General features: G+C 48.2%; 4 protein-coding genes and 4 non-coding genes across 14 annotated transcripts in view; 6 read left to right on the forward strand and 2 right to left on the reverse strand.

Moving 5' to 3' along the window:
• Positions 1-2,475, reverse strand: part of ZWILCH (zwilch kinetochore protein) — a 38,842-nt gene extending 36,367 nt beyond the window's left edge. For 2 of the 3 annotated variants that reach the window (XM_060618204.2, XM_060618201.3), the window contains exon 1: positions 2,203-2,473. In XM_060618204.2, coding sequence (XP_060474187.1) covers positions 2,203-2,255 — 53 coding nt within the window. In that variant the 5' untranslated portion in view covers positions 2,256-2,473. Of the gene's footprint in view, positions 1-2,202 lie in introns of all 3 variants that reach the window. The other variant, XM_060618203.3, reaches the window with a different exon arrangement.
• A 261-nt stretch (positions 2,476-2,736) lies between these two features.
• Positions 2,737-7,481, forward strand: RPL4 (ribosomal protein L4). The gene is made up of 10 exons (XM_078448757.2): positions 2,737-2,836; positions 4,182-4,353; positions 4,540-4,646; positions 4,968-5,106; positions 5,542-5,666; positions 5,958-6,087; positions 6,362-6,518; positions 6,773-6,856; positions 6,962-7,082; positions 7,165-7,481. Exons 1-10 carry the CDS (start codon positions 2,834-2,836, stop codon positions 7,390-7,392), a joined length of 1,266 nt encoding a protein of 421 aa, XP_078304883.1. The 5' UTR covers positions 2,737-2,833; the 3' UTR covers positions 7,393-7,481.
• LOC132670544 (small nucleolar RNA SNORD18) lies at positions 4,396-4,466 on the forward strand. Its single transcript, XR_009606775.1, has one exon. It is a non-coding gene; the product is annotated as a small nucleolar RNA SNORD18 (small nucleolar RNA).
• On the forward strand, positions 4,804-4,902 carry LOC132670573 (small nucleolar RNA SNORD16). Its single transcript, XR_009606804.2, has one exon. It is a non-coding gene; the product is annotated as a small nucleolar RNA SNORD16 (small nucleolar RNA).
• LOC132670542 (small nucleolar RNA SNORD18) lies at positions 5,370-5,441 on the forward strand. Its single transcript, XR_009606773.1, has one exon. It is a non-coding gene; the product is annotated as a small nucleolar RNA SNORD18 (small nucleolar RNA).
• LOC132670543 (small nucleolar RNA SNORD18) lies at positions 6,146-6,215 on the forward strand. Its single transcript, XR_009606774.1, has one exon. It is a non-coding gene; the product is annotated as a small nucleolar RNA SNORD18 (small nucleolar RNA).
• Positions 7,482-9,445: 1,964 nt separating the features above from the next.
• Positions 9,446-16,010, forward strand: SNAPC5 (small nuclear RNA activating complex polypeptide 5). Of its 2 annotated transcripts, none has more exons than XM_060618213.3 (4): positions 9,446-9,594; positions 10,805-10,894; positions 12,121-12,255; positions 15,158-16,010. In XM_060618213.3, the coding sequence occupies exons 1-3, from the start codon at positions 9,505-9,507 to the stop codon at positions 12,235-12,237; spliced, it is 297 nt and encodes a 98-aa protein (XP_060474196.2). In that variant the 5' UTR covers positions 9,446-9,504; the 3' UTR covers positions 12,238-12,255; positions 15,158-16,010. The 2 variants fall into 2 exon arrangements, with proteins under 2 accessions (XP_060474196.2, XP_078304882.1); XM_078448756.2 differs by having other exon boundaries at positions 9,452-9,594; positions 12,124-12,255.
• The window catches only part of MAP2K1 (mitogen-activated protein kinase kinase 1), a 78,987-nt gene continuing 66,469 nt past the window's right edge, over positions 14,343-26,860 (reverse strand). For all 4 annotated transcript variants that reach the window (XM_078448754.2, XM_060618210.3, XM_060618211.3 and 1 more), the window contains 6 exons: positions 22,624-22,748; positions 20,397-20,598; positions 19,025-19,089; positions 16,390-16,451; positions 15,995-16,040; positions 14,343-15,374 (listed from right to left, as the gene is read on the reverse strand). In XM_078448754.2, the coding sequence (XP_078304880.1) occupies positions 15,261-15,374; positions 15,995-16,040; positions 16,390-16,451; positions 19,025-19,089; positions 20,397-20,598; positions 22,624-22,748 (614 nt within the window). In that variant the 3' untranslated portion in view covers positions 14,343-15,260. The remainder of the gene's footprint in view (positions 15,375-15,994; positions 16,041-16,389; positions 16,452-19,024; positions 19,090-20,396; positions 20,599-22,623; positions 22,749-26,860) is intronic.

The following is a 26,860-nucleotide window of genomic DNA, read 5'->3' on the forward strand; positions in this document are numbered from 1 at the left end:
TAAAATAGTCATCCCGAAGCATGTTAACTATAAACCATTAAATATACCAAAACGTCTATCAGTCTGATCTATACCCTGAAAGAGAATAAATCTTTGGAGTCCTAAAAGAACCCATTGGAATTGTTTCAGGATACCATTTATTATTTGATCTACTCTTACTGAAATAAAAACAGGAGAACCAGCCCTGTGAATGATTGGCTTTTGCCATTTTGGACGAGATTTTGATTTATTCTTAAAGATATTTTGTCTTTTATGTATCACTGAGAGATGTTATTTGATTATTCAACAATCATGTATATCTTGGCAAGAACTCTTCTTAGACGTCCAGGATATAAAAACAAAAAACATAGTCCCTGGTTCATACTCTTGACTGAAGTCTAAAGAGTAAACCAACAGTTACAACACAGGGTGCTGGGTGCTCCGACAGAGGTGAATGCAGGGTGCTGTGGTAGCACAATGGAAGACATTTTGCTAACACTAGAACTTTATCCTGAAAGCCAAGAGGAACTCACTACAAGATTTTAAATGGGAAACACCTTTCTGACCATGACATGGAGGGTATAAACTTGGAGGCCAGGAAAACAGCTGCGAATAAGAAGTGACGATGGCCTGAACAGAAGCAATAGAGACAGAGGGCAAAGTGCTCCAAGTGACTGACTAGACAGGATGGGGGTGGAGGGTGGTGGAAAAGAGAAGTGACGATCTTGGATCTGAGGAGCTCTTAATTCATAGGCTTAATTCAAGAATTAATTAATTCAAGAATTCAAGAATTCAGGAGCAAAAAAGTCAGGTTGTGGGGAAAAGATGAATTCAGTTTTGCAAATATGGAGTTTGAGGTTCTCATGGAAATTTCCAGTAGGCAACTGGATACAGAGGCATATTGTGCTTACAAGTAGAAAAAAAGACTAACATCCATGAAATAATTGGGAACTATAAAGGGTCTAAATAAAACAGTATCAATGGGGGACTGGTTAAATAAGCATTACACAGGCACAGAATGAAATATTATACAGCAGTTAAAAACAATGAGCTAGATCTATAGGGTGTCATACTGGAAACCATTCAAGACATTATTAGTTAAAAAAAAAAAAGCCTAGAGCTCTTTCTATAATGTTCAAAAAATTGGCAAGCATTACTACTTTTGCAAGAAGAAGAAAAGCGATAAAGATAAATAATGAGGAGCGCCTGGGTGTCCAACTCTTGGTTTCAGCTCAAGTCATGTCAAGTTCGTATCTCAAGGTTTGTGAGATACAGTCCAGCATCAGGCTCTGTGCTGATGGTGCAGAGCCTGCTTGGGATTCTCTCTCCTCCTCTCTCTGCCCTTCACTCGTTCTCTCTCACTCTCAAAATAAATAAATACATAAACTTTTTTTTAAAAAGCCAAAATTTTTTTTTACAGAATAATGAAAAAGTATGGCATTTAGAAAATAGGAGGTTAGATTACATCAGTGGTTCTCCAAGTTGTGGTGTCAGGCCAGCAGCATGTTTCACCCGGGATTTGATAGAAAGGAAAATTCTTTGGCGCCACCCAGATTTACTAAATCAGAAACCCTGGAGGTGGGGCCCAGCCATCTGTGTTTTGACAAATCTCCAGGTGATTCTGAAGCAAGTTCAAGTTTGAGAACTACGGATTCGACTTTAAAGTTGGATGCAGAACTAGATGGACTCTCCTTTTGTACTAGCAATTCACTATAATAAAGTCTCAGAGCACAGTGAAATAACGGTATGTAACAAAAACACACTATTACGTTATTATAACTGTAGCTCGTGTAACGCACCGGAACAAATACATTTCACACCAGAAAGGCTTTAAACCGATGAAGGATGCCAACATCTAGTTTTCCGTATTCTGAGAAGTGCCTCTAACATATCCTAAGTTCTGTGCATTAGAACGAATAAAGGGCCTCTTGAAAAACTTGTCACCTTCCACCTCCATTGATAACGTACACTTGTTTTCGCCTATACGAGACTACAAGCAAGCCCCCACAGGGTCAACCCCACACTCGAGCAGATAACCAACCGGCCATTCCCCAACTCCAAGATCCCAGGAAAGCTGCCTTAGTCTGTAACGTAGGCGCCACTGAGAAGCGACAGAGCGCTTATCCTAAAGCAGGGGCAAGAGAATTGGGGAGGAGTCGAAAATGACGCCCAGGGACAAGTGCTGTCCTCGCACCCAAGGCAACAGCAAAGGCTACAACTCACTGCAGTAGACGAGAGTAAAACTCCTCAGCGGCTCGGTTCATTCGGGACCACATCACGCCCCAATTCGACTGCTGATCCGAAACCGCCAAACTGAACTGCGCGCCGGACGCTGACGTCCTGGGTCATGACCCCATCGCCGGGACTACTTTTACACCCCACCCACTCCCGACAGGCCCCGTTTGTCCACCAAGTTAATCTTTTGTTTTCGAGCACACCGCAGTTTTTCCTCTACCAACAATTTTCCATTCCTGAAAGAAAAAGTTAAAATAAGTTGCAGCGGCTGAGAGGGGAAAAAAAAAAAAAAAAAAAAAAAAAAAAAGACACTTCGTCTCGCGAGAGTTGCCACGCCTCTTTATGGATTATTCCGCGGAAAGGAGTCCCTTATTTCTAAGCGATATTGTTGGCTTTGAAAGTGGGTAGATACCATAATTTGACGCATGTGAAAAAATAATACGCTATTTGTTATTTTTATAGAGTGGTAGAGAGATATTTTATGTTTCTGGATTGGTTCCGAGGCGGGGAAGGTTGGCGGACGAGTTGAACGCTACAAATAGAGCGGAAGTGCTAGGCACTTCCTTTTCCTATAGGAGCCACCGGGTTGAGAGGAGCGTGGCCCTCTCCTCTCCCCGCGATGGTGAGTGGAGGTCCTTTCTGGCGAACTCTTTCTTGCGCTCGGGTACCGGCAGAAATGTATTAGGGGTTTAGGACCCAAGAGCTGTAGGGGAGAAAGCGAGGATAAAGGGGATGAGATCAGAGGCATTATCTGTTTGGGGGTTGGAGCTGGGTAGTGCGGCTAATTTACGGCAGCCATTTTAGAGGCAACGTGGGCGTCCCAGCAATGGGCGACACGATCGCTCTCAGGTGCGGAGGAATCTTTGGGATTCTAGTTTCCTTGCATCGTAGAAGGCGTGAGTTCTACCGAAAATAGGGAAGCTCTTGGGGCCTAAGACTGAATCGGGGCCATACTCAGTTTTGGGCTTTGTATTTTCAGGTGTTGTTCAGGAAGGAACATTTTCATTTTTGCCGAGGCAGATTTTATTAAAGACCCGCATATCCACATTTTTCTGAATACTCCTAGGTGTTCATCTTAACACGTGCCTCTACAAAAACTTCGTCATCTCCTTAACTTAAAAGTTGCTCTATTTGGTGTTCTCTAAATCTGTGAATTTTTTAGCCAGGTGTAGTTAAGTGGAAAAAAAAAAGACCCTATACTTGTGATGCTTGGATGATAATTTGGACAAAATAGCACTAGAATGTTCGATGGTAGTGTTGTGGACATGGGGAATGGAAGACGAGGCAGTAGTTGGGCTTTAAAGTAATAAGAGAAATTTCAGAGAAGGTGATCTGAAGGAGGGTGAGGAAGCATGCAGATTGTTTTTAAGATGAAGACTTACCTCTGAGGGAGAAGGGGTATGCCCCTGGGTGTAGGTACAGACAGTAGCATCTGGAAAAGTGTGGGAGATGAAATCCAACAGATTCTGTAGGCTATCCTCAGAAATTTAGTTTTGCTTTCAGGTGTAAGCCTTTGGAGAAGGTTGAGCAAAAAGAAACATGGCTTGTACTGGTAAGTTGTGTGATAACGTGTTTGAGATGAAGGGGGCCAAGGGCAGAAATTGGAAGGACAACTGTAGGAGACAAGTTACGCTGACATTTGGGGTTGAAGAGTTTATCTAGATGGTAGTATTAAATAGCATTTTCGAATCTCACAGTATGCCTTGAATCGTTTTTGCTGTGTAAGGCCTGGTTTGAAAAGTTAATGATCAATTTTGTGCTTGAACTTGAGATTCTAAATGTTACAGTGTAAGAATGTTTTGAAATTAATAAACGTAATGTGTTGGTAATAGCCTCTGTTTCAGCTCTGAGTGTTGTCTACCTCCCCAAACTCCAGTCTCCTGTAATTGAGGTTTTAATGGTATTGTTGATGCGTGACCATAGTGCCTTTGGCTTTGTCAATATGAGTATCTTTTCCTTTTTCCCAGGCGTGTGCTCGTCCATTGATATCCGTGTACTCCGAAAAGGGGGAGTCATCTGGCAAAAATGTTACCCTGCCTGCTGTATTCAAGGCTCCCATTCGACCAGATATCGTGAACTTTGTTCACACCAACTTGCGCAAAAACAATAGACAGCCATATGCTGTCAGTGAATTAGCAGGTATGGATTTTTCGAGGATTGATGTTTTAAGACCTGCTTAACAGCAGTGATGAAATAACACTCCATTGGTCCGTGTTTCTGAAGCACATGATTTTCCTGGATGTTCTGATGCTGTTGTTACCATGCATAATAGTCCTATATTAGTATGATTGGGTAGCTAAAACTTGTATTTCTTCCTAATTTCAGGTCATCAAACCAGTGCTGAGTCTTGGGGTACTGGCAGAGCTGTGGCTCGAATTCCCAGAGTTCGAGGTGGTGGAACTCATCGTTCTGGCCAGGGTGCTTTTGGAAATGTATCCTTTGTTCCACTATGTAGATGGGTCAGCTCTTCGGGAATTTATCAAATTGAACCTGGCTTGTACATAGTTGAAAATATTTCAAACATACTGATAGTGTCCAGGTTAAATATTGTTCTAGGCAGACAGGGGCTTGGCATTAGGAAATTTTGCTTGCAATGATGTCGTAATTTGCATCTTACTCTGTTCTCGGCGACAGTTGCCTGCTGTCAGTAAGCTGGTTCAGAAGGGTGACGAAAATTCTTACTGAGCAAGACATGATCTTTTTTTTTTAATTGCCAAAATTTTGAGAAATGAGATTCTTAACTGGGAAAATAGATGTGTCGTGGGGGCCGCATGTTCGCACCAACCAAAACCTGGCGCCGTTGGCACCGCAGAGTGAACACAACACAGAAGCGATATGCCATCTGCTCTGCCCTGGCTGCCTCAGCCTTACCAGCACTGGTCATGTCTAAAGGTTTGTAGATTTTGTTTTACAGGACTGGTACAAAGTACCCTCCCCCCCCCCCAACCATTTCAATCATGCTAATGATCTGTGTCAATTCTGTTCATCCCAGAGAGCCTGACTAGATTTCTCTCTTCTAAATAATAGTTCTGACCACTTAGGTCGATAGTAAGTCATCTGTGAAGACTATGTAACTGGGAAACTAATAGAAATACAGGGATTTCATATATTGGCAAACTTTTCCACTCAGTTCATCACGTTCCCTACTCTAACTGTCAAAATGATGAGATTCCACTTAATTGGTCCGTGTTTCTGAAACACATGATATTTGTGGATATTCTGACTTGGCACATTGTGTTCCATTTTGCTTTTGTGGATTATATGAAATGTTTCTCAATTTTTCAAAAGGTTCGGGGTAACTAGGCTTTTGTTAATTGGCTCTGTCAGGTCATCGTATTGAGGAAGTTCCGGAACTTCCTTTGGTGGTTGAAGATAAAGTTGAAGGCTACAAGAAGACCAAGGAGGCTGTTTTGCTTCTTAAGAAACTTAAAGCCTGGAATGATATCAAAAAGGTAGGTTTAATGAACAAATTTCCCGTTTGGTGGTCCTTAACTTCATCAGATTTTAAATTTCAAAAGATGACTGGAGGACAGTGTAACTTGAGGGGCTATGAGAACGAGGACTCTAAAACCTTATAAAACTTAGGTTTGAATCTTGCCTGGCATTTACGGTTGCGTGTGAATGTTGGGCAATTCATCGTGGCTCCTTTCTTTACAGTGGAGACTAATTACTTGAAATCACGTTTGAAGATGAATTACTAAGGTCATATTTTAATGAGAGTAATAAATGTTCTCGCTTTTTAGGTCTATGCCTCTCAACGAATGAGAGCTGGCAAGGGCAAAATGAGAAACCGTCGTCGTATCCAGCGCAGGGGACCCTGCATCATCTATAATGAGGACAATGGTATCATCAAGGCCTTCAGAAACATCCCCGGTAATTGTACTGCTTACGCATGTTTTGCTTGTCCGTACTATGCAAGTTTACTCAGCTTTTGCTATGATGAGATTCCACTGTATGGTCCGTGTTTCTGAAACACATGATTTGGTGGAACTTCTGATTCTCAGCTGAATGAGTACGCCAGTGAAAGTTGGAACTGCCTGATTAGTAACATAGATCTCAGGTACCTTACATAGCACAAAAGTAGTACAGGAGATTTGTGTTTTTGTGTTGAGATACAGGCTCCCTAATTTTCTTTTTCCTTTAAAAGGAATTACTTTGCTTAATGTAAGCAAACTGAACATTTTGAAACTTGCTCCTGGTGGGCATGTGGGACGTTTCTGCATCTGGACTGAAAGTGCTTTCCGCAAGTTGGATGATCTGTATGGCACTTGGCGTAAGGCTGCCTCCCTCAAGAGTAACTACAAGTGAGTATTGTTGGCCTTCATGTATCAAACACAGGTGTTGATGCTGTGCATACTTACATTTGCTATTGGTTTGCATGTTTTGTGAATAATGAATGTGGTTTTGCCATGCGCCCTCATGTACAGATAGGATATGCCAAAATGGTGAGATACTCTGAGAAGTTGATAGTGTAGTTGAAATTAACTCAGGAGAGCTTCGATTGTCAGTGAGAATTGGGAATTGAGCATCTTATTGTCAGCATTTTTTTTTTTCTCAGCCTTCCCATGCATAAGATGCTTAATACAGACCTTAGCAGAATCTTGAAGAGCCCTGAGATCCAGAGAGCCCTCCGAGCACCACGGTAAACTTGTGATACTTCGTCTCATTCCAATCTCTTACTATTCGTTATTTGAGAAACATGAATAATGTGAATGAAGTTCTTAATATTGTAACGTCTATTCTACAGCAAGAAGATTCATCGCAGAGTCCTCAAGAAGAATCCACTGAAAAACCTGAGAATCATGTTGAAGCTGAACCCGTATGCAAAGACAATGCGCCGGAACACCATTCTTCGCCAGGCCAAGAATGTAAGTGATAATTTGGTTTTTGCTGACATGTTAAGTTTTTAGAAAGGTTTGATTCTTAGGTTTTCTTCTTAATTTGTTGCAGCACAAACTCCGGATGGATAAGGCCGCAGCAGCCTTAGAAGCCAAATCCGAGGAGAAGGGTGTTCCAGGCAAGAAGCCTGTGGTAGGGAAGAAAGGAAAGAAGGCTGTTGGTGTTAAGAAGCAGAAAAAACCCTTGGCAGGAAAAAAGCCTGCAGCGACCAAGAAACCAGTAGCTGAGAAGAAGCCTGCAGAGAAGAAACCCACCACGGAAGAAAAGAAACCTGCATAAAACTTAGATTTGTTTATTCCATAAAAGTTAAATCATTTTGGACAGCTAATTATGAATAAAGGCCTAATCAAAGACCGTGAGAAACCTGACTTGTTGGATGTGTTTGTGAATCTTGGTTAGAATTTTATTTTGTTGCCCATAATTCCTGTCTTTTGCTTCCTTTTTTTTTTTTTTTTTTTTTGGGTCTGGTATAAAACTGGACTTTGCATTGTAAATCCATGCAGGTGAATGGAAACAACGCTGCATAAGCAGATAGCTAAAAGACTGGTCTCAGATATGAAGCTATTAGGATTTAGCAATCCTTCCTCAAAAAAAAAACTACACCTTCAAAAATAGGTAAAATTCCATAAAGGTTTGGCTTTTACAGTACCACAAGAGGGCAGAATATATATACATTTAGGGGTACTGCGTTAAGAAATTGATGGTTCTTCCAGAGGTTCCTGTTAGAACCTGCTGCGTTAGAGTATAGTTATTGCAGGAGATGCTACCCCCAATAAATTGACCTATGTTATGAAGGTGTCCAAAGCGTTTCTCAGAACTACTTGATACTTGCAGTTTTACTAAGGGATGAACAGAGGAGCACCTGGGTGGCTTAGTTGAAACTGACTTTAATAGAGGGGCGCCTGGGTGGCTCAGTTGGTTATGCGCTCAGGTTATGGTTTTGCGGTTTGTGGGTTCGGGCCCTACATCGGGCTCTGTGTTGACAGCTCGGAACCTGGAGCCTGCTTCGGATTCTGTGTCTCTGTGCCCCTCTGCACTTGTGCTCGGTCTCTATCAAAAATAAGTAAAAAAAACAAACACGCAGGTTCTGCACTGTCAATGCAGAACCTTGTGTTGGTGCTCCCAACTCCTGAAGCATGAGTTCATGGCCAGAGCCAAAGTCCCATCCTTTTTTTTTTATTTTTATTTTTTTAACGTTTATTTATTTTTGAGACAGAGACAGAGCATGAATGGGGGAGGGTCAGAGAGAGGGAGACAAAGAATCCGAAACAGGCTCCGGGCTCTGAGCTGTCAGCACAGGGGCCCGATGCGGGGCTGGAACTCACCGATCGCAAGATCGTGACCTGAGCCGAAGTCGGCGCTCAACCGACTGAGCCACCCAGGCGCCCCCAAAGTCCCATCCTTAAACCCAGAGCATCTGGCTTGTTTCAAGCTGCGGTCATGATCCCAGGGTCGCGGAATGAAGCCCTGTGTTGTGTTCCACGCCGAGCTTGCACCCTGCTTAGCGTTTTAACTCTGCCCCTTTCCTGCTCACATGCTCTGCTCTAAAAAAAAAAAAAAAAAACGCAGAGAAGTCTGCGCCAAAGAACGTTGGTTGTTTTCCTACCCTGTTCTGTCCCAGCATGACTTCCCACCTTAAGAGTTAAATTGTTCTATTTTTGTCTCCTGTCGGGATCTTGTTTGCAACAGGTTTGTTTCCATTGGCAACCTACTTAAAAATCCACATCAAGGTGATGGATCTTCCACTTGGCAGATTCAGGGCAATCTAGCCCTTAGCATACAAAGGCACCACGTCCCAACAGAATGATAGCCCTGCTCTATCTTCCTGTTCCAATTTGCACACCCTCCTAGGAACCACTTTCACATGAGGAGGAATCCTTGCCTGCAAAAATAACAGGGCTTGTGCACCTGTGTGCTAGATACTGTGGTTTTGGTCTCTGCCCTCAAATGCGTCTGCAGGTCTTGTGGCGCTAAAATAGCCACTTGCTGCAGCACATTGAAAGTGCGATGCAGGGGGACGCCTGGGTGGCTCAAGTCGGTTGAGCGTCTCTTGGTTTCAACTCCGGTCGTCAACTCAGTTTGTGGGTTCCAGCCCCACACGGAGCCTGCCTGGGGTTCTTTTCTCTCTCTGCCTCTACCTTGCTTGCTCGCTGTCGCTATCTCAGAATAAATAAATATTAATATATATATATAATAAAAGGAAAGACAAAAGGGGTCTCTCCCAGGAAAAGCACGCTCCCGCCGAGGAGCCAGCGAGAGTTCAGAGACGGGCCGGAAGCGTCGCTGCCCGCGTGCTGCCAGCCCCGCCCAGCCTGCTGTTTGGTTTCCGGGAACGAGGTCGCTGACGTCATTACCGGGCGCCGGGCCTGTCGGCCGGCGGGAGGAGGCGCCATGCTGAGCCGGCTCCAGGAGCTGCGCAAGGAGGAGGAGACGCTGCTCCGGTTGAAGGCGGCCCTGCACGACCAGCTGAACCGGCTCAAGGTGACCCCGCGACGCCCCTCGAGCCGGGCCGCCCCGCGAACCCCAGGCGTGGGCGGCGCCCACTTTGGTTGACAAGTACCCGGGGGGCGGGACTGAGGTTGCAGGCCCACTCCTCTTAGAATCTAGGTCCTGCGAGTCTACGCTGAGGCCCAGAGATCTGTACGTGCGGCAAGACCACCGCCGCACCCGTAAACGCAGGTGGACCGCACACGCGCTGAGGAAGTGAGACCTCCCTAAGGCTCGCCTAGGTTCTCCCTGCCCCCGGACCCCTTCCCCCCGACCCCCTACAGCTGTGCTAGCCACCATTTACTAGTTTCTGTTGACGCTCTAAACAGCGCTGGTATCGTTAAGCTAGAAGAGATGGGTGGATCCGTTGTGCAAAGAAAGAGAGCGAGGCCCGGAGAGAAGAGACTTGTCCCAGAGTTCCCAGTAGCTTTTCTTCTGGCAGCTCTTAGTGACTCCACAGCCTGGACGAGATTTAGGCGCACCAGGGCCATTTCCCACATTTCCCACCAATCCATCCTCGTTAGCCCCAGTGAGATTGATCCTGATAAGCGCTGCTTTGCACCCTTCTTCAGGATCTTTACGTCCAGACGAGATGCGGGTTATGAAAGCCTTTTGTGAACTGAAAAGCATTGTACACCTGTGACATTACAATAATACGCTTTTCCTCGGGACGGTTGCTGGCCAGTGCTCATTTATGTTCTCCTATCACTAGTACCTATACAAGTATCCAGTAGGTCGGTGTTGTGTATGAGGATGATGACCTCTAAGCCTAGGTTCCTTTATGCTCCAGGAAATACTTCCACTTCCCATCCTTCCTGCCTTCCCTTTCTCAATCCTGGGTAGAAAGCTACAGGCTAGCGAATCGGCCCCCTGTGGAATCAGAAGACATCTGGCTTTTTTTTTAAATAGCACACTTGTGTTTTCTACCCAGATCTGCTGTACCTAGGGGAATGAAAGTCTTGGCTCAACTGAAAACACCTGTACACCCCAGGGGGCAAGGGGCTGGAGGGTTTTGGGCTCCTTTGGTAAAATATGGGGAAATATTAAGGGCCCCATCTTTTGCTCTAGAGCTGCACAGAGCTGCACTGTTTTCACTTCTCAGTACGCCAGCCTTTGAGCCTTTGACAGAGTGATCCGTAAATTTTACCCAGGTCAGTAGCCCGGTGAAATAGTAAGCAGAGTGTCCTCGACTCCTCTTTTCTAGGTTGAAGAACTAGCCCTCCAATCAATGATTAGTTCTAGAAGAGGGGATGAAGTGCTCCCTTCTCAGCCTGCATCTGAACAGCCACATGATGTAAGTTTAATCAAGTGTGGGCCTGGGGAAAGAATGCAAAGTCCATCCTGCTCTCAGGCTGCTTGGAGGCCAAAAGTTTTTGTAAATTACATGATCAAGCCCAAAGAACTCAGGGAATTAAGTTATTCTGATTTAATACGCTGGCTACTACATAAGACTCTTGTTAGGCAAGGAACAGCCTGCCTCTCTAGCAGCTAGGTACTCTTTATTATTCATGTGTCGTTATATTGCCTGCAGCATCCTAGTTATCCGTCCCCTCTAGTTACTCCAGCGAGCCGAGGGAGAATTGGAGATCTTTGCAGGCATATGTCAAAACTTATGCTGCTTTATAAGTAAGCCTGGGATGTGAGAACAAGAGTGTAGCTTTGACTACAAAACATAGTGCTAGGGGCGCCTGGGTGGCTCAGTCGGTTGAGCGTCCAACTTCAGCCCAGGTCACAATCTCGCGGTCCGTGAGTTCGAGCCCCGCGTCGGGCTCTGGGCTGATGGCCCAGAGCCTGGAGCCTGCTTCCGATTTTGTCTCCTTCTCTCTCTGCCCCTCCCCTGTTCATGCTCTGTCTCTCTCTGTCTCAAAAATAAACGTTAAAAAAAAACAAAAACATAGTGCTAAAAAGTGGGTTCCAGTCCTCATCGTATCCTTCTCTTACCAATGCCCTTAGGTAAAACAGTGCAATGTTCTTCTTTCTAAATACACCATATTTGAGCATTTTTTTCTCCCAGATGCGTGTCAAACCATGTAAAACCATATGAGAGCAGCACATCTAGGCCAGCATAATTTTTAGGCATGAACCATGTTTGTAAATCAGGTAACATTCTATCAAATACTAGGGGGTTTACTCCCTCCCATTGTGGCAATAGAGGGTAGGAGGATCGGAATAGGAAGTGGCCTTACCTCCTGGTGATTAAATATTGGGGATGAATGTGCGGTTGCAATTTAAAAAAAATGTAATGTTTAAATTAAACATTAGAGAAAGAGCACAAGTGGGGGAGGGGCAGAGAGAGAGGGAGACACAGCATCCAAAGCAGGCTCCAGGCTCTGAGCTGTCAGCAGAGTCCAGCACAGGGCTCGACCTCACGAACCGCGAGACCATGACCTGTACCAAAGTCAGACACTTACCAGACTGAGCCACCCAGGCGCCCCGAGATTTGATTTTAAAACACATTTCAGAATTTGCTGGTTTGGTGACCATGTCTTTCCTACTAATCCATAATGTCCTTGCCTAAAGCAGATGTTGGTACACGTAGACAATGAAGCATCAATCAACCAAACTGCACTGGAGTTGAGCACAAGGAGCCATGTGCCGGAGGAGGAGGAGGAGGAGGAGGAGGAATCAGATTCTTGAAGGCGGGAAAGAGCCAAGGTTTGTCCTATGAATTAAGTTCCTACATCTCAGGAACTTTGTCTCCTCAAACAAATATTCTTTCAAAGTGGGCCCTCTGGCCCGCTTTAAAAGGAAGCAAGAACTTTAGGATGATGTGTAGTTCTAAACACAGTTCCATCCATAACTGACGTTTCAGTGACCTGGAAAAGCACAGATGTGGTATCTTAGCCTTGAGCATTGTGGGCGGTGCTGCGTCTGTATTCTGGTCAGATTCAGTAATTATGCTCGAAACAGAACGCTTCCTCTCCAGTGCTATTGAGAAAGTCTGGCATTTGCCAAAAGGGCAGAGTTTAAATACAAGCCAGCCTTTCCAGTCAACAATGCCTCTTTTAAGAAAGCCAATTAAAGGCCATCTGCATGCCATTGAACCATTGTGAGCAGCAAGGCCACAGTCTAGGGGAGAAAGATGACAAGTGAGGAGTACAGAGAGCCACTTGGGAACACAGGCTGCTGCCACCTCTCGGGTGACATCACAGCACGCTGCCGACAACATGCTTGGGAGATTAGGCTTTTGTAATAATGACTGTTACAAAATAACAGTTGCTAAAATTTGTATACTGCCCCTTTTTCAGTGAAATACAGTTAAGTCCTGAATTTTATTAAAGTAACTTACCCTGCCCAAGCAATAGAAAAGCCAAACCAAACATACAGAACCTCCTCAAGCAGAACTTCTGCTGTAACTGCTCCAGCAAAGAACATGGATGGGTGTATGTATTAATCAACATTTCATTCCAGTGATTTTCAGCTACTCTTACAGGAAATAGCCAAAAGTTTAAATGAGCGTATTTCTTGGAAAACACAGTGTGAAAATTGTTTTGCAACAAAAGCAACCAAACTTTACGTTTGGGGAATCTAATTTATGAGTGTGGGTTTTCGAGAGCTAGAAAAGTTGGCTCTGAATTCTAGCTCTACCACTAACTGGGCACTTGCCTTATTTAACTCTTGGCAGCTCTCGGTTTCCCGCGTGTAAAATGACAGGGTGCGCACCTGCTCCAGCACTCTGGCATGGGGTTATGGGGTGCTCGTGAGGCATCATGTAAAACTCTAGCTACTGTTGGTGTCTCAGCGAGAGGGAGTCTAAGGAAGGAATTGGACATGGGGAACTCAAAACAGCAAGACCGATGCAGGGAACACTATTCTTGAAAACAAGATCATTCCTGGTAAAAACTACTAGGGAAAAACCCTTGGAGTCCCAAAAATGTAACACTTTTGTATAGAATAGAGAATTTAGGACACTCAGAACAGATGTTAGCCTTACAGCGAGAAAAAATGCTGGACCGGCCTAGGCAGTATACGTAACACGAAGCAGTTTTTTAAACCCTGGCTGTATTCTAAGCTCCTGTCCATCTAGAGTGGAACTACCTACTCAGGAGATTGAACCACGTTGTTTTTAGTTTGAAAACAAAATAGGCCTTGTGTTTTTAAATACGTATTTATTGGTTTTCTGTAACCTGCCCTCTGGAAGAAAACGGGGGAAGAGGTGCTGACCAGGCGTCACCACACGAACCTCAAGTTCTGAAAGTCACTGGTCAAAAAAAGGCATCGGTGGTCAGTTTGTTTTCTGTGACTTCACTGCTACCTCACAGGCAGGACAAAGGCAGCGCAGGCCCATTCCCCTCCAGGAAAGTGGAATGAAGAGAGGAAACCATTGCTCAGTGGAGCCAAACAGCACGGGGCTGGGTGTCCTGGGTAGAGGCTCCCACACCAGCTGGGCACGGCCAAGAGCAGCGTGCTCCCGTGAGCAGGCTGGTTACCCCCTGACCCCACCCTGCCTGCTTTTCCCTGGGTAGAAACGGCAGGAAGAGAGGGGATCTGTTGCTCCCAGGTGCACGGAAGGGTAGTTGGAAGGCTCACACCTAAGTGTTTGATGGCTGAGAAGACTTGGACAAAGTCCAACTTGGAATTACAGGAAGGCCCATTGGTCCAGAGCACTGGACTCGTCCCCAGTGTGGCATTTCTGCCTTGCAGCCTCCTCCTTGTCTTTACCCTTTGCCCTCACAGGAAGGCTTGACGACACCATTTGATTTCTCAAATCCTACCACAAAAGTAGACCTGTTTTTTCATCCTTTTAACTTGATAGTATATTTATTAGAATAAGAGATTAGATTTGTTAAACATCTGGGTTGAAATGGTTAAAAGGATTTTCATACAATTCTTAGGCACTATACACACTGTTGTTTACGATAGCATCGGTACTTGGATTTGGGGAAAGATAAATCTCATACATTTTAATGCCTTGATCCATTTGTAACATTCAAAGTAACCATCATTTTAGGAACACTAATTCAAACTTAAAGAGACACATACCACTAAATATCCCACATAATATATCTTAAAATAAATATAGAAATACAACCAGAAGTCTACAAATCATCACAGTAGACAGACTGGTGAAGCCCCAGCTATCGTGGCAGTGAAGGGCTCTGGCTAGATTTTGACAGAAATTGCTTCATTCTACACCAAAAGCAAAAATATAATAAAATAACAAGATCTATACTTTCTGATGTTCTTTTTCATAGCAGCAAAGCATGCTTCACATGCAGTGCCTGTGAAGGATCTTACAAGGCTCCTACCCCAACAGAAGGAAGGTGCGCCCGGCAAGAATGCAGTACCACCAAGTGTCAAAAGAATCCCAAAACTACAGGCAGCTAGCCAGTCACGGTGGGGGAAGAGCAGTGCAATTTTCAGTAAGAATGACTACCCACAGTCACCAAGGTTTCACTGGAACTGAACGCTGCGCATGTTTGGATCAACATACACAAAAATAGCCCCAAGCACAAAGCCAATCCACTTAGGGAAATAACAGAATAAATGACAGTAATGTTAAAAAAGACACAAATAGAATTTTGGCACATGCTGTGTTCTTCATCCTTTGTCGTAGGCGAAATGCACGTCTGAACGGAGACAGGCATGGCAAAGAGGCCTGAAAGCGACAATGGCACACCACTGGGCAGGGGACTCGCTCGTTGCTGCTTCCCAGATACTTAGACGCCGGCCGCGTGGGTCGGTGTACTGGGCTGGTTAAGGCCGATGGTGGAGCAGAGCCAACCTGCAAAATCCACTTCCTCACCATCAGATCTCTTGATAAAGGCATGAACCTGTGTGCGAGGAAACAGAGAGTAAAAGGAAAGTTCAAGAGTCTAGACTTGGGACCAGTCTTGCAATCCCGGAGCCTGCCTGCCATTGGGCGGCAGTAGGGGGCCAGGAAGGGGGCCGGCTGCCGCCCCGCCCCAAGAGCCCACTCTCTGCCAGGAGGCCTCAGCTGCTCACTTCCCTGGGCCTGCGCTCTTCCACTGCGAACTGGGGGTAGTAGCTCTGCCCTCAGCGCCCCACAGGGTGAAGCAACAAAATAATGAACGGGTGGACTTCAGAGTGTGTGTGATACTGCATGGGCTCTGCAAGTTCAGATGTCCTCCGGTATTACTGCCCCACTCTTCCAAGGGGCTGCGGAGGATACTGAACACAAGGTGAGCCCGTCAGTGGTGGAAAAGGCCCCGTCCCCACGAAGGAGTGGGCTGGCCCGCTCCTTCCCTCAGCTCGTCCTTTACGCTCACGGGTGGACACGGGAGCCTTTTGTTTGGGATCCTGCAGCCCCGGGGTCAATGGGACCATACTGGTCAAGGCAGCGGGGAATGGGCTGTAGGAGGACTGGACGGATGACCGACCGAGAACAAACGAATAAGCGGGTCGTGTACAAATTGGAAATAAATGGACTTACCATGAGTTGTTTCAGATCTGCTCTCTCTGCTGGGTTTTTTATGAGGCTGAAAGAAACAAAGATAATGTCGGAGAGATTTCCTGGCACTGGCTCCAACTCAAGTTACTTCACGTTTACATGCCCATCCTCCCCACACCCTGTATTCACCTTCCCGTTCTAGCACTGTGGCATGCCTGCAGGTTCATAAGTGCTGAATTAACCTGAGATCAGAAGGCAATGTGCCAATCCCTGTAGGGCAGGTGAGGGGCAGCTTTTACCCAGTGCTGTGGTCAGCCCAGTGACTGAAGTCCTAGCATTCTGGAGGCGTGGGGGAAAGGGCAAAGTTCCGTTCCCCAAGACCAGGTGGGGAGGCCGACAAAACCAGCATATCTCCAGAGAGCGAGGAGCTGACTTACCATCTATTCACAAAATCTTGAAATTCCAGACTGAATACTCCACTGGGCAGCTTTGGAGGAGGCTGTAAATACAGGTTAAGACCTAAGAAATGCCTGGCTTCCTTCTCCAGCCATATTCCCCACAAACCCCCCCTCTCCCAGGCCTCAGGACAGTGCTGCCCTTAACCAACCAAGGGAAGACCAGGGTTAGAAGCCAGTGGCTGCTTGCTGGGCCACCCAGGTGGAACCACTGTCTCAAGCCACAGCTGGAATTGGAGCCAGTGACAAATCAGTTTCTCTCTCTTAGTTTATCCTTCTGTGACGTGAGGAGGACCTCGTTCTCTCTGGGACCCCTTCTAGCTGATCCGACTGTAAACCCTGCAGTGTGTCCTGGAACTAGGAGCTGGGGCGGGAGGGGGGGGGGGGGGTGCTAACCACCAGGCATAACCCAGCCCAGACAGCACCCGTGGAAGACACGGAAGGCTGAATCGTAAAATGTATATACCTTTTCCGCTATACCCCGAAGAAGCAGCAGAGAAAGATTAACATAACATCAGCTGAGAGGGCTGGGTCTGGAAGAATGTTCCCTGCACACTTCAGGAAGGAGGCTGTTTGCGGGCATCGATGCTAGGATACTGGCAACAGCTCTCGTGTTCCCAGGGCACACAGTGGAGGTCACGCAGGGCGACACAGGACAGGGCTCCTGGAGCACCTGGCTCGTGTGTTCCACGCAGACCCAGGAAATGGGACCCACCCTCCTGTGACCTGTGCCGGGGTGGAGTGTTAGCCTCCCTGTGAGTGGACTCCCACAGTGCCCGGATGTCACTGCCTTGATGTGTAGCCCCGACCAACAGGTGATCAGAGACTGACAATTAAACACACTACCAACAAAGCCTTGCCTCACCCTCTTGCCCTGAAGGACTTACCATGACACCAGGCAAATGAGACTGATCTGGGGGCCAGGGACTAAAAACCCAGCTCTCAGGCCCACCCTGCAGATGGTCGCTGCTGCTGAGGGGGATGAAGGGAACATTCAAAGAAGGGACTGACTGCCTGGCCTCCAGAGTCCCAAGTAGGATGGGGGCCGGGCAAAAGAGGGGCTGTGAGGTGCCCACACCTGACCTAGCGGCCCAGCCTCCTGGGAGGGTAGGGAGGGGAGCTGGGAGGAGTGGGTGGTAAGGAAGTACACTAGGGGGGAAGGAACTTAGCTACTTTTCATCTCAGAGCCTGAGTTTCCTTACCTGTATGAAGAGGAGGATGAAACCAGCCGGGCCGCCAGAGGCTGGCAGCGGGCACACTAGGAGACCAGACCGGTGGCTGCTGATTTACTCAGGCTCTCTCTTCCCTGCGGTTCCCACCCAGCACCACCCAGCTCAGGTCCCAGCAACAGAGGATGGCTCTCCGCACTACCACAAATGCAAGGCGCTGTGCCTTCCTTCAGTCCGTAAGCAGCCGAGATCACATGCTGCACTTCGTCCCATGTCTCATTGCTTAGCATAAAGCTGTGCAGACAGCAAGGACGGGCAAGTGAACCTCCCTAGGGATTTCATAACTAATGGGGTGAAGCAGGATTTTCCCTGTTTGGCTCGTAATGGACACGGGGACCATTTTGAGCCTTTTGGGGTCTGGTTTTAGAGAGCAGTAAGGAAGTATGAAAAGTTACCCCGCTAGTCTCTTGAAGAGAACAGAGCCATGCCTCTTACCATGTTCCCCAGCTGAGTGGGGCCTCCAGCTGCCTCCCCAAGCTAACAGACCTCGCCCCTCCTCCACTCCCCACGCCACACCTGAGGCCGGGGGTGCTGGCCTTACCTCTGGAAATCCTGCCGCAGCAAAGCCCCGCTCCTCTGGGAGCCCTCCCCCAGCCCCTCTGTGCCACCGCTCCCTGCCCCCTCAAGCCAGGATTTGATGAATGCTGGGCAGTCTCTCCCTTCCTTGATCCTTTTTTCATTTAGACATACTGGTATAGGTGCGTTACACAAATAATGTGTGTTCTCTGCATTAAAGCCAGCCAGCAGCAATAAGCCAAAAGAAATTTCCACCATCCAGAGAGAACCACCATTTCCTACTGCTTTTCAGATTTTGTATGTACGTATGTGCATACAGATTTGTTAAAGAACTGATCACAGTACACATACTACTTTGTAATGTTTTCCACACAATTTACAGGGAATATTTTCCATACCTGTTTCTACATTGTCATTTTTTTACATCTATTGCTTTTAATGGCACTTACAATCGGAAACCCTAATTTGCAGGTATGTGTGGACTTGCCTTGCCTCCCATATTAATAACCTAATGGTCTTCACGACGAGGGACTTTTGTTTTCCCGTCTGTGGCCCCCCCACCTCGTGTGTAGCACGACCCCACAGTGCACACGTAGCCCACAGTAAGTGCACAAGAAATACGTGGTGAATGAAGGAGTGTAATGGCCACACTGGAGGCTCCTGAATCTGAGAAAGGACGAGAAACTCAGAGCTACCCAAATATGCTCCCTGGGGAAGGGGCACCCGCGGCCTCTAAACCAGCCGCTCAGTTCCAAGAGCGTGATGCCCTACAAGCAGCCCCACTGTGGGAACAATGCACAGGCTTCCCAAATCAACGGAGTCTTTTCTTAATAGAAGCAGATACGAGGTCAAGGAAGCTGCGCGGTACTTACCTCGTTGACTATGTAATCCAACAACTCAAAAATTGCCATGGGAGGTCGGCTGTCCATTCCATATGCTACAGATTTTATAACGAGAAAAAAGAAAATGCTTCTCAGAAAAACAGACAGGAGGTTATTTGCCAGTCTGAGGCTAGGGACCGGGGGCATGGGTCCTGGGGACCAGAACAGGGTGGTGGACAACAAGCAGAGACACGAGCCTCAGATAAGGCCGAGGACAGAGGGGACAGCAAAGGCCACAGAGTCGGCCAGCCGGGTAGGAGTCTGGGCTCTGCCACCTGCAAGGTTTGCAACCTCAGGCAAATCCATGGGCTGCTGAGCTTAGTTTGGAGTTTGGTGAAGGGGAGATGGGTCACTATGTTCGCCCTTCTTCCCTTCCTTGTACTGAGAGAGGAGCAAATGAGGCGATAACTCAGGAGCTTGAGGACTTAACTGTTCATTCTCCCTGAACTTGGGTTTCTTCCTTTTACTAAACTCCAGAGTCCCCAGCCAGCCTCAGGGGCCACAGCCACGAGCCCCTCCCGGGACCCACCATCAGCGACCCCTGCCCTCTGTTTCTCCCTTCACATACACCCTCTTCCATGAGGGCCTCAGGGACAGGCCTTCCTGGTCACAAAGCAATGTCCCGGCAGGAATTACATCAGAAGATGGTGGCTCGGCCAGCACCTTCCCAGCACCAGGTTTACTTCCCAGTATTCGTGATCAGAGAGGCAAGCGGTGCAGCACAGCACTCGGCACCTAGGACTCAGGCGTGGACAATGACATATGTAGTCTCGACAAGTCAGGCACTTGGTGCCTCAGTTTCCTCACATTTAAGAGAGTATAACAGTGCTCACACATGATTGCTATTAAAATTAGACAATACTGGACAAATCCATGGAGACAGAAAGTAGATGAGTGGTTGCCAGGGGGTGGGGGTGGGAGGAGTTGGGAGTGATTGCTCACAGAGGTGAGGTTTCTTTTTGGGGTGACAGAAATATTCTGCAATTACACAGTGGTGATGATTACACAACATGGGAGAATATACTAAAAACCACTGAACCGTCCACTTTAAAATGTGCATTTTATGTTATGTGAACTTTATCTCAAAGAAAATCTACCTAAAAACCAGTCAGGATTTTTAAAAATTAGGTAACGCATATAAAAGTACTAAATGCAGTGCCGGGAACACAGTAGGCACTCAACAAAGCGTGGCAAGCTGTCCACGGAAACAATTTAACACCCACCTGGAGACCCCTGCTCTGCTTCTCCCCCCCTTCCCCCAGCCTGGCATCCAGAGACAGGCAATCAGTCTTGGGACAGTGTTCGGAGAATCAGCCCCCCAGAAACCACAGCAGCAAGGGCAGTCCAAGCTGGGGCCACTCACAGCTGAGGGGCCTTCCAGGGGTCCTCGGCCTGGGTGGCGTCTCAGCCGCATCTCCCTCCACTTGGCACCCAAACATCAGCTCCAGCTCCTTGGCATCGGGAGGAGGGATGGGATACCTCCCGACTGCCATCTCAACCAGAGATAGCCCCATGCTCCAGATGTCCGACTGCACGGAGTAATGAGTCCCCTGGAGTCTTTCTGGCTGCAGGAGAAGTGGACACAGTTATGATCACCTGTGAGCTCATCCAGGCCCACACAGAAGAGGGACAGGCGAGTCTCCACGGAGGCTCCAGGGAGATCTCAAGACTCCCTGCCCCTCTGAGGCTTGCCTGCACCACAGGGAGTGGCCTGTCCTGCTCGGTCCGAGTCCCGGTCCTGGCCCCGGCCCTAAATCTGCTGATGCGTTTTGTCTTCTTTGGAACTTCCACTAACTGCTTTCACTTGGTTTCTGACCCGCCCCCAGCTACTGCGTTCAAACCCTCGGTGGTTCCTGTGGCTCTGACCCACGCCTCCTCACTGCCATCTCCCCGTAACCTGCCCTCAGCTAACAGCCCCTGGCCTGGCTGGACCCTGGCTGCCACTTCAGCTGGGGCTCCAGCTTTGCCCAGTCTGGTCACTGTCTTGCATGTGCAGCACAGCTTGTCCAAAGCCCAGCTGCGAGGTTCATCTTGTCACCTTCATCTGAAACATGAGGCTTCTGGAACATGGGTCACGAATGAAGTGTGCACAGGGTAGAAAGAACACCGGCCTTGAGGAGCGCCAGGGTGGCTCAGTCAGTTAAGCATCCAGCTTCAGCTGAGGTCACGATCTCGCGGCTCATGGGTTCGAGCCCTGCATCAGGCCCTGTGCCAAGAGCTCAGAGCCTGGAGCCTGCTTGGGCTTCTGTGTCTCCCTCTAGCTCTCTGCCCCTCCCCCACCCACATCCTGTCTTTCCCTCAAAATAATAAACATTAAAAAAACAAAAACAAAAACAAAACACCAGCCTTGAGAGTCAGGAGAGCTGAGCTCTAAGACCAGCTCCACCACTGACTCACTGACTGTTCCTAAACAACATGGAGCGGGAGAAAAGGCAAAGGATCTGGGGTCAGGAGACTCGAGTTCACGCTCCAACTCTGCAACTTGTGAACTGTGTGATCCTGAGCCTCAGTTCCCTCATCTATAAAGTGGAGCTGATGAACCCGGTGTTAACATCCATAACGACATAACAAAATACCTGCTCTCCTTACTAGGGTTACCAAGAAGGTCAAACCAAACGAAAATGTATGTTCGATGCTGCAAAATGCTACCCAAGTATGGGTTGAGTCGGAAGAGTCAGGAAAAAAATATATGGTGCTATACAAAGCATTATTTTTATTCAGTGTTAATTGAAATAGCACATATATTTCAAGAACTCTACAAAAAATCTTTATTCTGACAATTATACTTTTTTTTAGACATCATTAATGTCTCCCAAGGGATTTTTTCACTAACTCGAATACTGGACTATTTTGGAACTGACCATGTAACCACAAAGACCCAAACCACTAACCCTGGATCAATAGGTCCCGCAGTGTGTTGACTGATTTCGAACTTTGCGGTTGGCAGTTGAGTGGTCCAGAATGCTAGCTGCTCAGTTCTTAGACTGAGTGAGGACTAACTGGCGAGGAGACCTGGCTTTCGGTCCAGGCTCTGCATCTGGATTTCCTCATCTCTAAAATGGGAGCGATATCTTCACTTTCACAGGGCCACCAGACAGACGAGAACACAGAAAACACGATGTGCCGGGATGCCCCAGCCTCTGTGCCTGCCCCTCCGATTAACCCATGCCTACACTCACTGCCCCCTCCGTGCAGATCCCCACTCACCCTAACACTCCTCTATCTGCCCCACGCCAGCACTCACCCAGTGTCACACTCCCCCCTTTCTGAATCGTTCTCTGGAGCACACTAGCCATTTACTCACCAAGCGCTCCCTGGGCATCTACCACATGCCAGGCCCCGAGCCAGACCCTAGGGACAACTGAGACACCTATGGCCCTATTCTTGTCCTCCCGGAGCTCATGGCATCGGGGAGAGAAGAGAACATGGCTGCCACCTCCTTGGGGAGGGACCATGATGCCTCATCCTTCATTCTTTCTCCCCCACCTCTACCACCCAGGACAGGTTCTGGCTCTACAGGGGAAGCCACCCACTTGGCTCCTATCCCTGACCATGCAAGACGTGTGAGAAATGGAACCCACTGCTCATACCGACATGTAGGACCTTGTGCCCACGAAGGAGTTGGCCATGGAGTCGATGAGCTGCCCGCTGACCCCAAAGTCACAGAGCTTGATCTCCCCACGGGAGTTCACTAGGATGTTGGAAGGCTTGACATCTGCAGGGGAGGGAACAAAGAAAAGGAGGGAGTTGACACAGGTAGATCAGGGAGAGGGAGGAGGGTCAGCACTCTATAGACAGACCAGCCCCAACCGTGAGTCCAACGACGGCTGCCATCACTAAACCAGCCCTTGGCTCGCAAACACTGGACACCAAGGTCCCTCATTCCCCCTAGTTCAGGGTTCGAGAAAAGACTGTCAGGAGAGGAAATAACAACCTGTTGTACAAGTAGGACAGAAAGTCAGTGGATTTTCACTCTTTCAGAATCCAGACCTAAACACATGACCCACAGGAAAGACTCCATTATCAGGAATAATCAAGATTTCCAAGTTTGTTGTTTCAATCACCCTTCTTGGCAAGATACAGTATCTGTGGTTGGATCATAAGGCAGGAAGAAAAAAAACAAATAATAAGACCTATTTGCCTGCTGAGGCTCAGACCAAAGACTAGAGGTGGGATGGGGACAGGAATTCCTCTATTTGACCTAGATACCAAGCATACAGCTGTGGCAGGGGTTGGAAGCTGACTTAATCATTTTCAGTGACGTCATTTCCCAAACAGCCTCCACAGCTGCAGCCAGCTGTCAGTCAAGGACAGTCCCTCGCTGCCCTGTGGGGTCCAGTCAGGGCAGTGCCACGGAACCAGCCCCAACCCCTTCCCCGCACTCGGGCCCTACCCACTTCCCACCCAGCTGCCACATCACTACTAGTCCACTGACCCTTCCCTTTGCAGAGGGAGGTAAACTTCCCAATGTTCTTCTTCCGCCACCTTCCCTGATTCAAACAACTGCCCTACAGAGTGGGCAGAGCGGGGTCAAGTGTTCTCACTTACAGGTGAGAAAACGACGCTGGAACTTGGTAAAAGTCCCCAGGCCAGGGTTTTGTGGGCACAACATCAGCAATGAGACCCATCAAGAGCAGTCCATACCCCGGGGCAAAAACATAAACCGGGACAGGCAATCGATCTCTGACGAAGTAACAGAGACACCATATAGAGCACCTGGAGAATTAGAGGAACAAACCAAGTCCCCATAATTCAAACCTATTAGAACTACTATTCCCACTTTATTATTTTTTCCCTCGGTACCCTCAGATGAATGCATTTACGTGCACATCTCGGAGATGTGGCAGCTTTGGCTCTCTGCCTCTGCAATAAAGTGAATATCGCAATGAAGAGAGTCGAATGAATGTTTTGCTTTCCAGGTACATACAAAAGTTATGTTTACATTAGGCTATAGTCTGTTAAATATACAGCATCGTGTCTAAAAAAATGATGTACACACCTGAATTTAAAAATACTTTATTGCTAAAAAATGCTAACTGTGGGCGCCTGGGTGGCTCAGTCGGTTATTAAGTGTCCAACTCTTGATTGTGCCTCAGGTCACGATCTCGTGGCTTGTGAGTTCGAGCCCCACATCAGGCTCTGCAGTGCAGAACCTGCTTGGGAGTCCCTCTCTTTCTCTGTCTTTCCCCTACTCATGCCCTCTCTCTCAAAATAAAATAAACATCTTTTTTTTTTTAAAACTGCTAACCATTTTAGCTGGTCATAATCACAGATCACCATAACAAATAATGAAAATTTGAGCAATTTAAGAACTACCAAACATGGGGGCGCCTGGGTGGCTCAGTCGGTTAAGCGGCCGACTTCGGCTCAGGTCATGATCTCGCGGTCCGTGAGTTCGAGCCCCACGTCGGGCTCTGTGCTGACAGCTCAGAGCCTGGAGCCTGTTTCAGATTCTGTGTCTCCCTCTCTCTGACCCTCCCCTGTTCATGCTCTGTCTCTCTCTGTCTCAAAAATAAAATAAACGTTAAAAAAAAATTTAAAAAAAAAAAGAACTACCAAACATGACCCAGAGATATAAAGTGCACAAATGCTGTTGGAAAATGGCATAGTCTTGCTTGACGCAGGACTGACACAAACTGTCAATATGTAAACAATGCAGCACCTGCAAAGCATAATAAGATGATATATGCCTGTATTTATCCTTAAACAGACTCGAACAGTCTATGTAAGTATCTTTCCAAGGGTAAAGTGAAAAAAAAACTCACCCTCTCGCATCCCAGTAAGTCCTTCCCTTGCCTCCCACCCCCCCGCATTTCCAAGGCTGGATCAGGTCATAAACTGTGTTCAGCCAGCTCAAGCTTCTCTGTACCCATCACCAGCTCCACCAGGGGAGGGCTGCTGGCTGCCTGCCCCACCACCGTAACCCCCAAGCCAGGACAGTAACTGGCACACAGTAGGTGCTCCTAAATACTCGTGAATGACCGGCTCTGAACTCACCGGGTACATACGCAAACACTCCGAGCCACTGGTGTGTCTTCCCAAGACCTAGCCTTCATCATGGCACAGGACACGAGATCTTTCCAAACTCCTTGTCACGCTCCTTGTGTCTCCTACATACAGACCTCTAGAATGCAGGCATCAGAAGTAGCCTTAGAGGGAGTCTGGTTCCTCCCCTTCAGCTGAAGGCCCAAAACGGTCTAGGAACTTGTCCAAGGTCACACTGCAAAAACTGGGTGAAGCTGGACCCAGAACTCGGACCTTCTCTGACACCTAGCTTGTCCTCTTCCCACCCAGCCCACCGCCATATGACGCAACTCTGTTCCACCCACCCACTTATGTTCGCCGAGCCCTACGCTGTGCCAGGGCCCATGCAGACACGGGGAGACAACGGCGAGAGAACCGATCGAGCTCCTACTGTCATGAAGCTTACGTTGTAGTGTGAGCACAGACAAAACCCGACAAATGCACAACGTCAGGTGGTCTCAAGTGCCATGAAGAGAATAAAAATGATAAAACCAGGTAAGAACACACACCTTGGCGGGGGGGTGGGGGGGTGGGCACCTCTGTGCAGGAATGACCCTTGAGCAATGACCCAGGTGGAGTCATACATCCTCCTGGGGAACGACTTCAAGCACAGGGACTAACTTTTCTTCTGTTTCTTGCCCACACCTAGTATTAGGGCAGGCTCCGACAAACACTGCCAGCCAAGGAGCCTCTGGTCCTCACTTACACAGGATTGTGGCCCTCCTCGAACAGAGGACAGATGCCTGACCCCAGAGGTTAGTGTGGGGGTACAGCAGGGACGCTGAGCGGCCAGCCAGAGCTGGGGAGGGCCGCGAGGAAATAGCACTCCTGGGGGTGCCATGGGGAGAACGCGCAGGAGGCCCTCCAACAGGAGCCTCTCCTCACACTTGCCACTAAATGCCCCAGCCCTTCACCCCGGTACCTGGGCCACCAAGCCAGGGCTCCCTCACCTCCCAAATGTGCCCAAGGCAGGTTAGGCCCAATTTTCAAGCAAAAGGGCGGCCATGACTCAAGAGACCTGTGTTCAAATCCCCGCCCTGCCGCCCACTCCAACAGGAGCCTTGAGCCAATCCCCCTGCTTCTCTAGCACCGGCCACCTGTCAGCGATGCAGTGATGACAATCAGAGCTCTTGTGACCCTGCCAGGTGGCGACCAGGACCAACCTAATGCAGTGTGGGCATTTACACGGCACGCCACACCACAGGGACAGAGGATTCTTCCACAGGCCGCCCTGCAAGATGAGCAGCCTACGGCACCAGAGCTCTGCTTCCGCCCTCCCCAACAGAGAGCGCCCCCGCCCCCCGCCCCCCCCCCGCCCCCCCCCCGGCCACCCGGGTTTTCCTTCCTCTGCTGGCTTCCTCCCTCGCTCTGCTTCTCTCCAGGCTGCTGAGGAGTGGCTGCACGGCCTCTGTAACCACTTGGACCTGATTTCCATTCACATGGCAAGCAAGCCTCTTTTCCTCCGAACTTATGTAACACCACTCTCCCCAATCCCTGGCTGTCAGCTCTGGCTTCCCCCACGCCAGGGAACAACACCGGCTGGGAGGCTGCAGAGACCATGGGGGATGGAGTCAGAGGAGCGGAGGGAAACCCTGAGGGGCCACACGCACGGCACACAGCCCCTCCCGGTGACCCGGGAGGTGGGACACGAAGCAGCTTGCAGACCTGCAAATCACTCTCCATCACTCAAGTCCAAAACACGTGGCTGAGCCACCATGCCGGGACGTGCCTCTCCTTGGCAGCCCCGGCCAAATGGGGCTCTCCTCTGGGGGCGAAAGAGGTACGCGTCAGACAAGGCCGGAG

The sequence above is a fragment of the Panthera onca genome, chromosome B3, assembly GCF_046562875.1.
Source record: "Panthera onca isolate mPanOnc1 chromosome B3, mPanOnc1 haplotype 2, whole genome shotgun sequence".
NCBI lineage: Eukaryota > Metazoa > Chordata > Mammalia > Carnivora > Felidae > Panthera > Panthera onca.

What these genes read in the sequence shown, in the direction of transcription:
- SNAPC5 (XM_060618213.3), top strand. Translation starts at nt 9,505, where the DNA reads ATGCTGAGCCGGCTCCAGGAGCTGCGCAAGGAGGAGGAGACGCTGCTC. An exon ending in ACCAGCTGAACCGGCTCAAG is followed by an intron (nt 9,595 to 10,804) that starts GTGACCCCGCGA and finishes CCTCTTTTCTAG; the next exon opens with GTTGAAGAACTAGCCCTCCA. An exon ending in CATCTGAACAGCCACATGAT is followed by an intron (nt 10,895 to 12,120) that starts GTAAGTTTAATC and finishes CCTTGCCTAAAG; the next exon opens with CAGATGTTGGTACACGTAGA.
- RPL4 (XM_078448757.2), top strand. An exon ending in TGCTGTCAGTGAATTAGCAG is followed by an intron (nt 4,354 to 4,539) that starts GTATGGATTTTT and finishes TCCTAATTTCAG; the next exon opens with GTCATCAAACCAGTGCTGAG. An exon ending in AGAGCCCTCCGAGCACCACG is followed by an intron (nt 6,857 to 6,961) that starts GTAAACTTGTGA and finishes TCTATTCTACAG; the next exon opens with CAAGAAGATTCATCGCAGAG.